This window comes from Ornithorhynchus anatinus, chromosome 20 (genome assembly GCF_004115215.2).
Source record: "Ornithorhynchus anatinus isolate Pmale09 chromosome 20, mOrnAna1.pri.v4, whole genome shotgun sequence".
Taxonomy (NCBI): domain Eukaryota; kingdom Metazoa; phylum Chordata; class Mammalia; order Monotremata; family Ornithorhynchidae; genus Ornithorhynchus; species Ornithorhynchus anatinus.
This window is the reverse complement of record NC_041747.1, coordinates 30,013,090-30,029,239: the sequence shown is the minus strand read 5'-3', so window position 1 is coordinate 30,029,239 and position 16,150 is coordinate 30,013,090. Positions and strand designations below refer to the sequence as shown.

At 56.2% G+C, this 16,150-nt stretch overlaps 1 protein-coding gene across 1 annotated transcript; it reads left to right on the top strand.

Annotated features, from left to right (window-relative positions):
• The first annotated feature begins 138 nt into the window (after nucleotides 1-138).
• On the top strand, nucleotides 139-14,647 carry MOGAT2 (monoacylglycerol O-acyltransferase 2). The gene is made up of 6 exons (XM_029048410.1): nucleotides 139-283; nucleotides 4,150-4,328; nucleotides 11,126-11,330; nucleotides 12,465-12,639; nucleotides 13,372-13,571; nucleotides 14,281-14,647. The coding sequence occupies exons 1-6, from the start codon at nucleotides 193-195 to the stop codon at nucleotides 14,433-14,435; spliced, it is 1,005 nt and encodes a 334-aa protein (XP_028904243.1). The 5' UTR covers nucleotides 139-192; the 3' UTR covers nucleotides 14,436-14,647.
• The last annotated feature ends 1,503 nt before the right edge of the window (nucleotides 14,648-16,150 follow it).

Below are 16,150 nucleotides of genomic sequence, written 5' to 3'. Positions count from 1 at the left end.
TTTTCCCATTGCACAACCCTCCCCGCCCGCGAAGAAAACTCGAAAGACTTTGTTCCCTCCCCGCACTCGGGCCAGCGGGAGGCCTTGGGGGGCCCCGGGCAAGGCAGGAGCGGGCAGAGGGTCCGGACAGGGCAGGGCAGGGCAGGAGCGGGCGCTGGAAGCAGGGGGCGGCGGCAGGCCGCAGCGGACACCATGGTCCACTTCGCGCCCCTCTCCACGCCGCTGAAGCGCAGGCTGCAGACCGCCGCCGTGTTGCAGTGGGTGTTCAGCTTCCTGGCTCTGGGTAAGGGCTCCGGGTCGGGGCACCGGGGTGCCAGGCTGGCATAGGGGCGCGCTGAGGCTGGAGCTCCGGGCCGGAGGGCGTGGAGGGATAGTCTGGGGCGAGGGGCGGGAGGCTGGATGGCCAGGCCGGGGGCTGGAGAGGTGGGGAGGGGGGACTGAGGAAAGAAAGGCAGAAAGGGGAAGGAGAGTTGGACCCTAGAGTGCTCTAGGGGGGCAGAGAGTTGGACCCACTGCCCCTGAGGACCGGGGTGGGGGTGGGGGGTCGGGTAGCCAATCTAAGAATCGAATCTAAAAGCAGAATCTAAGAGTTGACCTTCCTCAGCCCCGGGATTTTCTCTGAAATCTCCACCCCGACCCCTTGCCTTCTTCGAATACAAAGGACGGCTTGTCCATGTTCAGTCGCATTTACTGAGCGCTCACTGGGGGCAGAGCACTGTACTAAGCGCTTGGAAAGCACAATTCAGCAATACAGAGAGACAATCCCTGCCCACAACGGGTTTACAGACTAGAAGGGATTGTCATACTTCTGGCCTGGAACACCCTCCCTCTTCATATCGTTACAGATTACCTTCAGAGCCTTTTTGAAAGCATATCTCCTCCAAGAAGCCTTCCCCGACCAAGACCTCATTTCCCCTACTCCCTCTCCCATCTGTGTCACCCTTGAACTTGGATTTGTACCCTTTATCACCCCTCCCTCAACCCCACAGCACTTAGGTCGTTAGCCATAGTTTATTTTAATGTCTGCCTCCCCCGTTGGACAGTAAACTTGTCTACCCACTCTTATATTGTAATCATAATGATAATATCGGTATTAGTTTAGCGCTGACTATGTGCCGGTCACTGTACTAAGCGCCGTGGTGGATAAAAATTGGGTTGAACACAGTCCCCGTCCCGCGTGGGGCTCACAGTCTCAATCCCCATTTTGCAGATGAGGTAACTGAGGCACAGAGAAATTAAGTGACTTGCCCGAGGTAAGCACTTACCGTGTGCAGAGCACTGTACTATGTTGCTTGGGCGAGTCCAATATAACAATACAACAGGCACATTCCCTGCCCACAGCGAGTTTACAGCCTAGAGGAGGAGATAGAAATTAATATAAATAAATAAATGTCCAACCTGGCCCAGTGGAACAGCCTAGATCCCGGATTCGGGCCCGGGGGTTGGGGAGTGGAGAAGGGCGTCCAACTCTTCCCCTACCCCGGGCCTCTTGGATCCCCTCGGGCAAGCCGCTTGACCTCTCTGGCCTCAGTTTCTCATCTGTAAAATGGGAACGGTAATCTGTCCCCTCCACGCCTCCCCGGAGTTAATGGGAGGGTACCCTGTATCTACCCCAGCGCTTAGAACAGTGGTCTACACATAGTAAGCGCTTAACAAATACCAACATTATTATTATTATTACAGGAGGCCTCAGTTGAGCGAGTGTGTGTGTGTGTGTGTGTCGGAGGGGGGGTGGAATGGGCAGATGGTGGCGTGGGGGAGGGAGGGGTTAATATGATTAGCTCCGAGCTGGCAAGGGGGAGGGGCTACCCATTGACCGGCAGGGTGATCGCCGGGCCAGGAGAGAAATGTCTCGGGGTTTCAGCATTGACACTTCTTCGGGTTTTCCTTCCCGGGAGCAGCCTTGCGGGGCAGGGCAAGGAGTGAGGCCGTCCTGAGGGCAGACCGGTCCACTGGCCGAGGGGAGCCACTCCCCGACTCTGGTCCAGCCCGCTGTCCCTCCCGCCACACTGGATCCGGGGTTCGGAGGAGCCCATCCCCGGTCGGAAGGTCCGGCTGGAAGCTCATGTGCCCGTCCGCCCCGTCCCACCCGGACCCAGACCCTGAACGCGGGCCCGACCCTGACACTGCCCTCCAGGAAGAGGCTGAGCGAGCATAGGGCCCACATTTCTCCTCCTGGGGATTGCCAGGCTCTGGGGTTGTCGGAGCCCAGAGACCGTGTGCTCGCCTCCTGAGGTGGCCCAGCAACCAGCTGCGCTGTGGTCCTACTGAGGGTCACGGCCTCCCCCTTCCTACTGGGCTTCCTCGGTGGTGAGGGGAGAGAAAGGGAGCAGCACGACGAAGCAGGACAACCTTCTTCCCTTCGTCTCCTTTCCTCTCCTCCCCTCTCTCCTCTCCTTCACTTCTCCTTCTTTCTTGTCCCCGATCCTCCCGGCCCTGGCCCAAGTCTTACCGAAGCCCACTCCAGGCTTTAGGAGAGAAGTCCCTGACTGCCCAAGGGGGTTTGGGCAGAGCTGGATTTGGAACTCAGGTCTTTTGCCCTGCCCCAAGCCTGTGCTCTATCCTTTAGGGCCATGCCGCTTCTGGGCTTGAGCTGGGGAGGACCCTGGCCCCCATTTGGGCTTTTCCAGCCACACTCACAGCTGTGGGTCAGCCTTTCCCTGTCAACAACAATTCTGATCTCTATTCACTTTCTTAGAGGCAGGGGGTTGGATGAAATGAATCCTCACTTTGAAGCTCTAAGCCCCCGCTTTCCCCTCCAGCGGTCTAGACTAGTGTGATTCAAATGCTGCCCTCCCTAACTGGGGAAGCATAGCTCCAGGTTCCCATGGAAACTCTATCCAGCCGTGGCAGTCCGACAGACATTTGGGTTGGGGGCAGGGGTGCGGTCCATGCTTCTAAGAAGCGACCCCCGTCCAGCCCCCAGAGATCTCCTTCCTTTCCCACTTTCCCCCCCCCCCCCCACCAATCCACCCATTTCTCAACCTCCATAGGAACTCCCAAGCCTAGCCAGCCCCCTCCCCACCTCATGGCAGAAGGGGACAGGGAGGGACCAGGGGGAAGGAGGGTTGTCCCCATTCATCCCCTCTTTTAACCTTCTCCGGCACTAGAACCTACTGTCTCTCATCATCTCATAACAAAATATGTAACAGTACCACTGGGAATGGCTGCCTACTGAGGACAGAGTGCTGTACTGGGCACCTCCCGGGGCAGAGCTCTGTCCTCCACATCTCATGCAGGAGTTGATGACAGTGCTGCTGGTTTGCGCAGAACCACTCCTTTGCCCTCGTCTCAGTCATGTTCCCACTGGGGCACAGAGGCCTATGATCGAGAAGCTGGCGGGGGACCAGTGCGTTCTTTCATTCAGTGATGGGCACATGAAAGTTTTTGACCTGCAGGATCCATCGGCTGTCAGAGTGGCCGTAACTCTGTGCTGACTAGCATTGTGCCACTGCCAGGCAGGTGGTTTTCTTGGTAGCCGCTGTTGTCTTCTCCGCTCACGTCGGCCAGCTATTTTTCAGGATTCCCACTGGGCCTGGCCACCTCAAAAATGTCTGAGATGGTTCATCAGTCAGGAACCTTCCCTAATCTTGGTCCGGCTCCAGCAGGCAGAGCCAGGACTAGAACCCAGGCCTCCCAACTCCCAGAGCTGTGCTCTGTCCGCTAGATCCACGGCAGGGCTATAAGGCACTGGACAAGGTGCTTGGAAACACGCAACAGAAATAAAGATAGAGTTCCGGCCCTCGGGAAGCTTCCAGACGAACGGAGAAGACAAGCAGACGCAGACTGCCGAACAGAGTAAAAGTATAAGGTTCAGATTAAAAAAAAGAAGAAAACTGAGTAAATGAATAAAATAAAGATAAACAAATAAAAGAGATGAGGTAGCTGAGGGCTGAATGATCAGAAAGATGGGAATCAATCAGGCATGGCTTCCTGGAGGAAGGTTTATCAATCGATCAAGGGGGTTTGTTGAGTGTTTACTCTGGGCAGAGCACTGTATTAAGTGCTTTTGGGGGAGAAGCCCCCCTCCCACCTATTCCCAGCCTTGGGCTTGGCGGGGAGGAGAGAGGAGGAGTTGGGATGGGGGGGGTGGGAGTGGAGACAGCCATGGAGGGCTGATCTCCCTGACGTCCACTTCTGCTCCCGCAGGTCAGTGCTGCTTGGTGGTCTTCTTCGGACTCCTGTTCACCCGGTTCTGGCTGGTCAGCGTTCTGTATGCTGCCTGGTGGTGCCTGGACTGGGAAACACCCAGCAGGGGTGGGCGGCGATTCAACTGGGTTCGGACCCTCGGCATCTGGAGATACATGAGAGACTATTTCCCCGTGTCTGTAAGCCTGGGTTGCGGGGGCTGGGAGGGAGGGCGGTGGCCGGCGGGAGAGGGGACGGGTCACTGGGGAAGGTGGGGAAGGACCAGCTGCCCCACCGGGATGGGGGAGGGGAGGGGTACCCTGGACACAGTTGTCTGTGGGCTCCGGTGCTCCTGCTGGGTTTAATGGATAGAATAATAATAGCCACATCATAACAGTTATAATATTTTTTAAGCACTTATTTTGTGTCAAGCACCGTTCTAAGCGCTGGGGTAGGTACACAATAATCAGGATGTCCCACGTGGGGCTCACAGTCTTAATCCCCATTTTACAGACGAGGTAACTGAGGCACAGAGAAGTTAAGGCACAGAGAAGTTAAGTTGCCCAGGGTCACGCGGCAGACTAGTGGTGGAACTGGGATTAGAACCCATGTCCTCTGAATCCCAAGCCCGTGCTCTTACCACTACACCATGCCGCTTCTCACGTCTGATGTGTGACCTTGGGCAAATCACTTAACTTCACTGGGCCTCGGCTACCTCATCTGTAAAATGGGGATTGAGACTGTGAGCCCCATGTGGGACAGGGATTGTGTCCATCATGATTAGCTTGTATCTATCCTGGCTCTTAGAACAGTGCTTAGCTCATAGTAAGATCTTAACAAGTACCATAATTACTAAAGATCATCTTGGGGTCTAATGGAGGTGATGACCCCGGGGCTGGAAACACACTTGGCCCCCCTGATGGTTGGGTGGAAAGGTGACTGGGGACCTGCAACCTCCATGTTACGTGCGGCCAAGGGGCCCCCAACCCACCCCCATCCAGAGTCTGACAATACTTTCAAAATCCCCTACTCTGGGAGCTAGGATTCCGGGTGGGGGGACAGCTCTTCCACCTCCCACTCAGGTTTCTCCATCTTCCAAACCCTCCCCGAACATCTCCCCATGCCTCGTCTCACCTCCACTTCCAGAGAGCCTTCCCAGATTAGCCCCCTTTGGCTCACACTCCTCAGATCCCTCCAGCTTCCTACCATCCCCTGTGTCGGCTTCTCTTCCTCTCTCACCTGATGTCCACTTGCGTGGGGCCCGAGGCCTCCGTGTGGCCTCGCAGACTGCAGGTGGAAGGGCCAGTCTGGACCGCAGAGGCTGGCAGGGAATCGAGGGTCTGGCCAGACACATTTTCCTAGTGATTGTCCAGAAAGAAATGTGGGACAAAAATCCTAGATCAAGGGGGACCCGCCAATCAGTCAATCCATCAGCGGTATTTTTTGAGTGCTTTCTATGTGCAGAACACAGTACTAAGCGCTTGGGAGAGTACAATTCAACAAAACTAGCAGACACTTTCCCTGCCCAAACTTAAAGTCTAGAGGAGGAGATAGATATTAATATAAGTGAATAAGTAATTTATAATATATAATGTAAAGATACGAACATACATGCTGTGTGTTTGGGGGTAGGGTGAATACTGACTGGTCCCAGGCCCAAGTTCATGGAAGAGTCAGAAGGGAGAGAGAGCCTGGGAAAAGGGGGCTTAATCTGGGAAGGCCTCTGGGAGGAGATGTGATCCCGCTACTGACCTCAGCTTCGGGGAGGAAGGGAGACCCTCGGCTACTGTATGACTGTCACGACACCATCTCCCTGTTTCAGGAGTCCTGGAAGAAGGGACTCTGGGGACTACTCTGCTTCCTGCTGGGGGTGGGGTGAGGCGGAGCGTTCTCGGGCTGTGGAGCCCTGGAGCTTCTCCTGACCCAGTGTCGGGGCAAAGAGCAGAGATTGGGGTGCGGGAAGGGTGACAGTGAATTGGACTTGGGGCAAAGGGGACCCTGGGGTGTGGTGAGTGGGACTGGCGATAGAAGGGAGAGGAGTGACAGGGGTCTAGCGAAGGGGGGGGGGTCATCTGCCCATCTAGGGGCTTGCCAGATGCCCCAGCCCAGCCCCGGACAACCCTTGACCTCAAGGACTCTGTTCCTGCCCCCCTTTCCCCGGGGTTTGCGATGACTGTTTCCCAGGAAGAAAAGGGGTTCAGCCTGGGGTCTCTCCCACCAGACGGAAGTCCTGAGGGTGTGTCTCTCTCCCTATTGCCCCCCGCCCCAGATGGCCTAGTGCCCTCTGGCTAAGAGTGGCCAGAAAGTCACTCCTTTGCCCAGGGGCACCAACTCTTCTGATCCTGGTAAGGGATGGGGGGTGCTCAACAGCCCCTAGGGAAGCAGCGTGGCTCAGTGGAAAGAGCCCGGGCTTGGGAGTCAGAGGTCATGGGTTCGAATCCCGGCTCTGCCACCTGTCCGCTGTGTGACTGTGGGCGAGTCACTTAACTTCTCTGTGCCTCAGTTACCTCATCTTGTAAAATGGGGATTAACTGTGAGCCTCACGTGGGACAACCTGATTACCCAGTGCTTAGAACAATGCTCTGCACATAGTAAGTGCTTAACAAACACCAACATTATTATTATTATTAATTTCTCTGTGCCTCAGTTACCTCGTCTGTAAAATGGGGATTAAGACTGTGAGCCAAACGTGGGACAACCTGATTACCTTGTATCTACCTCATTGCTTAGAACAGTGCTTGGCTCATAGTAAGCGCTAAATAAATCCCATTATTATTATTATTATTAGGGCAACAGAGAGGCCATCAACATAGTACTCCCTGGCTCTAGCTGAGGGGCAAAGTGGGACTCCTGCTGGTTAGGAACAGGATGAGGTCACCCCACTCTCTCATCCTGGCTGGATCCTGCCTGTTCTCCCGCATGGAGCCCCGTTATCAGTCAGGGGCGGGGGCTGTGCACATTTAGAGCCTCAGGGAAAAGTGGGGTAAAGGGTGGACGGCCGGAGCCAAGGGGAGGTGATAGTACTATCGGCCAAGGAGGGGCAGGATTGGGAGAGGGGAGAATCGGGCCCCCGGATGTCCGGGCTGGACACACGAGAGTCTTGACCTCTTGGAGCACTCTGGTGAAGGTCCTCTTGCCCACCCCCTGCTTTCCCGCAAGGCCCTCCCCCTCTCCGGGGTTCCCTCCCCCTTCCCCGGTGAGTCTAACCCAACTCCCTCTTGCTGTTTTCCAGTTGGCTTCAACGTGAAAACAGAGAGTTGAGTCCCCCCCTTGCTGGCTCAATCCCTTCCTCCATCCCCGGCCTGCAGTCTAACCGTCCCCGCCGTCGGTTCTGGGCTCGCCCCAGGGGCCGGGAGGGTGCGGGGTGGATGCGGGAGGAATTATGGAGGGAAACCGACACGAGGTCGGGGGAGACATCACCACTGCTGTTCGGCAGAGGGCGCCACGTCACTGCATTAACGCCCATTTAATAAGGATGGCATTTGTTGAGCGCTTACTAAGCGCGAAGCACTGTTCTAAGCGCTGGGGTAGATACGAGGTGATCAGGTTGTCCCACGTGGGGCTCACAGTCTTCATCCCCGTTTTCCAGATGAGGTAACGGAGGCCCAGAGAAGTTAAGTGACTTGCCCAAAGTCGCACAGCTGACAAGCGGCGGAGCCGGGATTAGAACCCATGACCTCTGACTCCCCAGCCCGGGCTCTTTCCACTGAGCCACGCTGCTTCTCCGTTGGCATTTGTTAAGCGCTTACTATGCGCGAAGCACTGTTCTAAGCGCTGGGGGGGGGGGAATACGAGGTGATCAGGTTGTCCCACGTGGGGCTCACAGTCTTCATCCCCGTTTTCCAGATGAGGTAACGGAGGCCCAGAGAAGTTAAGTGACTTGCCGAAAGTCACACAGCTGACAAGCGGCAGAGCCGGGATTAGAACCCATGACCTCTGACTCCCAAACCCGGGCTCTTTCCACTGAGCCACAGTGTTTCCCCTGTGTCCCTGACAATGGGCCCAACAGGCCCACCTAAAGCAGTGGGACAGATAGAATGACCTTTGTGAATCCCTCCGGCCTCAATATCTTTCCTCTCTGGTTTAGGCAAGGGGGAAGAATGTGAAACCTCGTGGTGAGGGCACATTGGACCCAGGGCCCAGACTGGCAGCGGGGAGGGATCCCCCCCCCCCAGAACTTGACCCCCCACTTCTCAAGAGTCAGCTGCACTGGACCCCCGAGAGTCCCATCCACACCCATCTCCCGTGGACCTCACCACTGTGGATGGCCCCAGAGAGAGTCAGGGAGGGAGAGATCCAGCTTTGGGCCAAAAGCCGCTGAACCTCATCGGCCTCGGTGGTCCCAGCCTCTTCCCAGACCTCCCCCACCCGCTAGGAGAAACTGGTGTTCGGGGATCTATCCTCCCCACGGGGGCGGCCAAGGTCACTCCACAGTCACAGAAGGAAACTTCCTCTTCTGGGAAGTCCCCCTGGGCCACCTGGGAGGGGGAGGTTGAGGAGGGACCCCACTTTATGGGAGCCTCAGGGTAGGGCTAGGGGTTGGCCTGCTGATGGTCAGGGAATGGGTGGCGAGTAGGGGCTAGTCAGGGGCTCCCGACGATGAGGGGATGGGGGGCGAGCTAGAGGTGAGACGGGTTGGCCAGCAATGAGGGGAGGCGGGGCTGGATGGGCTAGGAGCTGGCCCTGAGCCCCAGCCGGCATTGAGAGGAGAGAGCGTGAGGAAGCTTCAGGGTCACCCCAGCCCCCGCAGATCCAGGGCCGGGGATCCTCCCCCACTCCTGGCCCCGCCTCTGCCTCCTCTCGAAGCTGGGGGCATCTAACCATTGGTAGGGACTAGAGAACCAGACAACCTGTTGGGGGGTGGAGGGAGGGGAGGGGAGGAGGGTGTAAGGGAAGGGAGAAAGGAAAAAAGGAGGGGGGAAGTGGGACAGGTTTCCCTTTCCCTCGGGAGAGCCCCCATTCCCCCCATACCAGGTCGTTCCCATTTTGCAGAGAGGGAGACTGAGGGCCGGGGTACCCGGCATCTGTGTCCCCCTCCCCCTTCCCACCCCTCGCCCCGCTGGCCTGGCCGGAACAGTGTGTCCCTGAGCCCTGGCCGGGCACTGACCTCGAACGGCCCCTCCCTCCCCTCTCCTCCCAGGTCTCCTCCTCCCCCCACCCCTTCCCCTCGACGCAGTCCAGCGGGGTCAGTAACAGCTTCTGGCCGTGCGGCAACACCAAATGGACATCGGCGTCCTCTCCCTCTTCTCCCCTCCCTTCAGCCCCGTCCCTCAGCCGTGCTCCCCACGTCGCCCGCAGCAACGCCCAAGAGCTGGCCCCCCTTTTCCTCTTCCTTATTTTCTTCCTCCCCCTCTCCTTTTTCAACCCCCCCACCCCACCCCCAAGCAGAAGTCCTTGGAGAGCCAGCATCTGAAAGAATAGCAGTGAAAACAGGAGGGACTGGTTCCCTTTCTCTTAGGGCCTCTGCTCCATTTCCCTTTGGTCTGCTGCCTAATTTTTTTGGTTTGTTTTACATGGTATTTGTTAAAAATGCTCACTATATGCCTATACTAAGCACTGGGGTAGACCCAAGATAATCTGGTTGGGCACAGTCCGTGTCCCACGAGGGGCTCAGTCTTAATCCCCATTTTACAGATGAGGTAACTAAGCAGAGAAGTGAAGTGATTTGCTCAAGGTCACACAGCTGACAATGGTGGGGGTCAGGATTAATGGTTTCCATTAGACTCCATTGCCTGGTTTCTAGGTGGGTGCCGGGCCTGTGCGTCAGGGCTCCTTCGTCAGGGTTGAATGAGCACTTGGACCACGTGACCCTTCCGGGTAGGGTTACCAAGGGGGAAGGAGATCGAGACTTGATCCGGTCCCCCTCTGGGGTCGGCAGCAGTTGTCCACGGCCCCATCATGCCTGCACGGTGGACGTCCCAGGCTTGTCAGGCGCCCTGGTCAGCGGGTCTCTGCGTCAGACCATGGGATTCCCGGCTGCCCGTCTGGACCCACCGGTCCAGCTGTAGGACACAGGCGCCCCTTCACTCGGCCTGTGTCCCCAGTGACCTCTCCTCTCCCCTCCCGTCTCCTCCCCTCCGCCCCCACAATGGGTGGAGCCCAGCCAGGAGCCCGGCTGCCTGGGCCCGCCACTATTTTTACCTGCCCCCACCCCAACCCCCTATACCACTGCGCCTCCCACCCCTCCTCGGCCTCCCGTCCTCCCCCTGCCTCCCATATCCTAATTCCTCTCCCTCTGCACCGGTGTTCGGTTTCTGGATCTGACCCTTCGGCCCAGTTCCCGGCGAAGACTCCCAGTGGGCGGCAGCTCCCTCCCAGATGCTTCACATGCTCTGTTCCTTCCCCATGCGGCCCTTCAATGGCAATCTCTTGCTGCAGATTCTTCCTCCTGGAGCCCCTAAGGGTCACACACAACCCGTTCCCCCCTCAGGATGCTCTTTCCTTTCGAGGTGCTCTCTCCTCCCTCCTAACCCAGAGGTCTGACCGCAAAGCCCCCTCTAGACTGTGAGCTGGGTGGTGGGCAGGGATTATATCTCTTTATTGCCAGACTGTACAAGACAAGAATAAAAAGACACATTGCCTGCCCATAACGAGTTTACAGTCTAGAGTAACCAGATCTATTCCAGTCTAGCATCCAGAGTGACTCTAGCCTTGCTCCACCAGGACCCAGACCTGCCCAATCCAGAGGAAAAGACAGGACAGATACCCCATCCTCTGAACACACCAAATCATTCGCAAAGGAGTCATGGTCTGGAGTGGGGTAGGGTTCCAGAAGGGAGGGCTGGCAGATTGGAGACCGGATGTGGACGTATTTGAGAGAGCCATGGATGCCAGGGATCCCCCAGTCCTACCCCCCACCCCCTCCTGGAGCCCTTCCCCAAAGCTCGCCCCTCCCCCCACGCCCCTCGGAGCTCAGCCCCCCACCTCCATCCCCAGAGCTCAGGCACCACAGGATTTATCTGTGGTGTTCAGGCTTCTGGCGCTGTGCCTCCCTCAGCTCATCAAGACGGCCGAGCTGGACCCCAGGAGGAACTACGTGGCCGGTTTCCACCCGCACGGGGTGCTGGTGGCCGGCGCTTCTACCAACTTCTGCACCGAGGCCACGGGCTTCTCCAGCCTGTTCCCTGGCATCCGGCCCCACCTGATGATGTTGACTCTCTGGTTCCGCATCCCCTTCTTCCGGGAATATATCATGTCTGGAGGTAAATGCCCCCCGAGGCATAGGGGTGGGGTGGTGTGGCACGGGTCAAGAATCAGCTCGTAGTAGGAGGGATGGTGATTAGACACAGCCACCATCCCTCTGACTGTCTCCTACCCACTGAGGAGGCAGAGGTTAGGCTGCTGCTGGGAAGAGGTCTCTGGGGAGGCAGCCCGGTGTGAACACCTCATGGTGGAGCTCCGGGGAGATACTCTTATCGTATCCTACCAAGCATGAAGGACAGGGTGGATTATTAGATGGGAGAGTCAGGGGTGTTGAACGGTCCATGCTGGGTCACTGGGGACAGTCAGGGACAGAGGGGAGAATCAGGGGTGTGGGATGGTCTGTGCTGGGTCACTGGGAGAGGGTCAGGAATGGAGAAAGTGGAAGGTCAGGGATGGAGAAGGGAAAGTCAGGGGGTGTTGGAGGGTCTGTCCATGATCATAAGAGAGAGCAATAGCATAAGATTCCTCCTGTTGACCCAGTTGGAGGAGTCTTGGATTAGGTGAGCTTCAGGGGTCAGCCCTGGTTGAATGTTGCTGAGGAGCTGGTGTTACGGTCAGAACAAAAAGGCTGATTTATCTGTGGTTTTCCCCAACCCTTGGGTCCCTATGAAGCTGGACAAAGCTGAGTTATTCATGTCGGTTAGGCAAATGTTTTGGTGACACGTTGTTACTGAGCCCCAGAATCTTCCCTGGCCCCACCCCCATCACTCCCTTCTTCCTTCCGCCCCTCTCCCACTGCCCGAGCCCCCGGGGTCTGCCTGCAGCAACACACCCACAGTCCCCTTCCCACCAGACAACCGAGGGACATGAACAAAAGAAGAACTCACAGGAGAGGATCCTAATTTTCCAGAGGCCTAATTTTCTTTGGGCTCACTGCCCAATTTCTTTTTGCACCCTGGGCAGGTGGGCCAGTGTCCAATTGTGCTCTTGGTATATGCCAGGGAGAGCCAGTAGTTCACAGGGCAGAAAGCACAAGCCTCCCTTAACCTCTCTCCCACCCTCAATGGGGGTTCTGGATGTGGGCGTTGGATTTTCGTTTTGAGGGGAGAGCAATGAGTATGAGGTGGCTAGCGAGGGCGACATCGACATTCTGCCAGCCCATGCCATGCTTCCTATACCTCTGTCTGCCCTAGGTCTGGTCTCATCAGAGAAGGAGTGTGTGATGCACCTGCTGAGCAAGAAGGAGGGAGGAAACCTGCTGGTCATCGTGGTCGGGGGGGCACGCGAGGCCCTGGATGCCCGTCCTGGGGCTTATAAACTGCTGCTGAACAGCCGGAAGGGCTTCATCCGTCTTGCCCTGCAATATGGGTAACTACCACCCTATACCATACCTGCCAGTCGCTCAACCCACAGTCAGTGGGTTGACTGTGTGATCAGGTGCTCCTGCAAGCGGAGCCCAACACTGCAGGCCCGAGGCAGGGGGGATCTGACTTTTTTTTTAATGGCATCTCATTCATTTAATCTTATTTATTTAGCGCTCACTCTGTGCAGAGCACTGTACTAAGTTCTTGGGAGAGTACGGTACAACAATAAGCAAACACAGTCCCTGCCTGTTAAGTGCTTACTACGTGTCAGGCACTGTATTAAGTGCTGGGGTAGATTAAAGCTAATCAGGTTGGACACAATCCATGCGCCACATGAGGTTTATAATCTTAATCCCCATTTTATAGATGAGGGAATGGAGGCACAGAGAAGTGAAGTAACTTGTCCAAGGTCACTCAGCAGATAAGTGGCAAAGTCGGGATTAGAACTAGGTCCTTCTGACTCTCGGGCCTAGGCTCTATTGGCTAGGTCACGCGGCTGTTCAACACTGAGTTGATCTGATGGGTTCTCTGGGGGCTCAGAGTGGGGTGCATTGGAGCTGCCGGGTTGAACGCTGTTGGGAGAAGCAGGCGCAAGGATCACCGTTGACCCTGAACAGTGGTCTGGGGTCCTACATTCATTCACCCTGCGGGAAAGGTGAGTGTACCGAAATGGAGAATCCAAACAGAGCCCTAGTTCATCCATGTCCCTTCCCTATCCCTCTGGTGGTCTCTACAGGGCTCCGTTGGTGCCTATCTTCTCCTTTGGAGAAAACGAGCTGTTTGATCAGGTCAAAAATCCCTCGGGCTCATGGCTGCGCTGGGTGCAGGAGCGGCTGCAGAAGATCATGGGCATCTCCCTCCCCTTGTTCCACGCCCGCGGTGTGTTCCAGTACAGCTTCGGTCTGCTCCCCTACCGGCGCCCCATCTACACCGTGGGTGAGTGTGGGGGCGGGGGGGAACGGGGAGGACTGGGGAAGCAGGAGGCCATTTGGGGGTCGGGGGAGCCAGGGCTTCTATTCCCTGTGTCCTCCCAGAGAGAACTGGGCCACTGGCCCAATGTCTGGCATTAAGGCTGGCCAGTGAGCACCCCACCCACTCACCCTCTTGGCTCCTCCCAAGCTCAAGTTGTCACTCTTCCTCACCCTCAACTCTCCCTCCTCCGATCCCACACTCACACCCTTCCTCCTGCCTGGAACTCCTTCCCTTCTCAAATCTGCCAGACCACAGCTCTCCCCCTTTTCAAAGTCTCCTGAAGAACTACCTCTTGCAGGAGGCTTTCTCTGACTGAAGCCTCCCCCTCTGGGCCCTGCCACACCTCAGCTCACTCCACCCCGTCAGGGTTCATGGATGTATTGAATGCTGTTCCTCTCGCTTTCTCCGCTCTAAACTCTGGGCGGGTCCTTAGTGAGTGTCTGCTGTCCCCACCGAATAGTATGTGAGCCTATTAAATCAGGGATTGCGGCTCTTACGTCTTCTGCCTTCCCCCAAGCTACTAAGACAACGCTCTGCATCCGACCAGTCCAAGCCAGCACTCTACAGACCCAGGAGGTCCCTGGTCCAGCGCTGGGCACTCCGTAGGCACTAGATATAGGTTGCTGACACTGACCCTAGTGTTGTTCTCTATCCCCCAACCCTCCATCCGCAGTCGGGAAGCCAATTGAGGTGGAGAAGAAGACCAACCCCACCCAGGAAGAAGTGGACCAGTTGCACCAGCTGTACATAGAAGAACTGCACAACCTCTTTGAGGCTCACAAGACCAAGTACAACGTCCCGGCCGACCAGCACCTTGAATTCCAGTGATGCCAGGGCCCGGCCGAGGAGAGGCTGACTGGATGGATTTGGCAATCTGGAGTGTCGGGGGGGCAACCCAGGCTGGGGCCGCCTGCATGCCGACCCCTGCTGAGGAACGTCCCGCCACCAGTGTGGCCTGGAGTTGTCCTGAAGCAGTCCTTCCTCCCTGCAAACTCAGTCTCCCTGGTTCATTCATTCATTTATTCATTCGATCGTATTTATTAAGCTCTTACTGTAGGCAGAGCACTGTCTAAATACAACAATAAAGAGTGACAATCCCCGCCCACAATGAACTCACAATCTAGAGGGGGAGGAAACAGACATCATTACAAATAGACATCCATACAAATAAATAAAATTACAAATATATACATAAGTGCTGTGGGGCTGGGAGGTGGGGAAGAGAAGCAGTGTGTCTTAGTAGAAAGAGCAGGGGCTTGGGAGTCAGAGGTCATGGGTTCTATATCCAGCTTTTCCACTTATCGGCTGTGTAACTTTGGGTAAGTCACTTAACTTTTCTGTGCCTCAGTTGACTCATCTGTAAAATGGGGATTAAGACTGTGAGTCCAAACTGGGACTACCTGATTACTTTATATCTCCCCCAGCACTAAGAAAAGTGCTTGGCACATAGTAAGAGCTTAACAAATACCATCATCATTATTATTAGCAAAGGGAGCGAGTCAGGGCGATGCGGGAGGCAGTGGGAGATGAGGAAAAGTGGAGCTTAGTCTGGGAAGGCCTCTTGGAGGAGACGGGCCTTCAGTAAGGCTTTGAAGGGGGAGAGAATAATTGTCTGGTGGAACTGAGGAGGGAGGGTGGCTAGAGGTAGAACGTGGGCCAGGGGTCTGCTGCAAGACAGGCAAGATCGAGGCACAGTGAGAAGGTTAGCACCAGAGGAGCGAAGTATGTGGGTTGGGTTGTAGAAGGAGAGAAGAGAGGTGAGGTTCCCCAAGTTGGGGTCCCCTGGGGGCTGTGGTGGGGTCTCTGAACCCTACATGGGTCCTATGGGTCCACTTCCACTCCCTGGGGTATTCCCCACCCCCATTCTGCCCTCACCCATAAGTGTTTTTCTCAGCTGCCTCTGTGCCCTCTGAGATGCCCCCCCCCCCATGTCACCTTCAGGGGACACAGTCTGGCCTGGTCTTCAGCAGCCCCTTCTCCTGTCTCTCCCAGGCCTCCCTCACCACTTACTGCCTCCATGTAAGCTCGTTGTGGTCAGGGAATGTGTCTACCAGTTCTGTTGGTACTCTCCCAAGCGCTTAGTACAGTGGTCTACACTCAGTAAGCACTCAATAAATATGATTGATTGATTAATTGCTCAGTTGACCGAGCCACTGGAGGTTTGGAGGATTTAGGGCTTTTCCCATTTTGCTCCACCCACCTGACCTGGCCTCCCCAAAACCCCTCTTACTTCAGCCTCTCATACCTCTTCTGCCTCCCTCTCCTCTCTTTCTCTTTCTTCTTCTCCTCTGCAGGCCCAGCGGCAATAACCACTCATCCCAGCCCCAGTCCCAACTCTACCATTTGCCCAGATCAGAAGACCGAGTCCAGGGGCAGTATAATGAGACCAAGAAAAACAAGCAGTGACCTGCCTCACCCACTGAAGCCAGGGGTAAAGGGAGTGCAAAAATGAAAAAAAAAGGAGTGCTTGCATGTTAATGTAGCCTACTGCCTAGAAGCAGAAGCTCCTTAAGGGCAGAGCCGGTTTGTGTCTCTCTAACCCA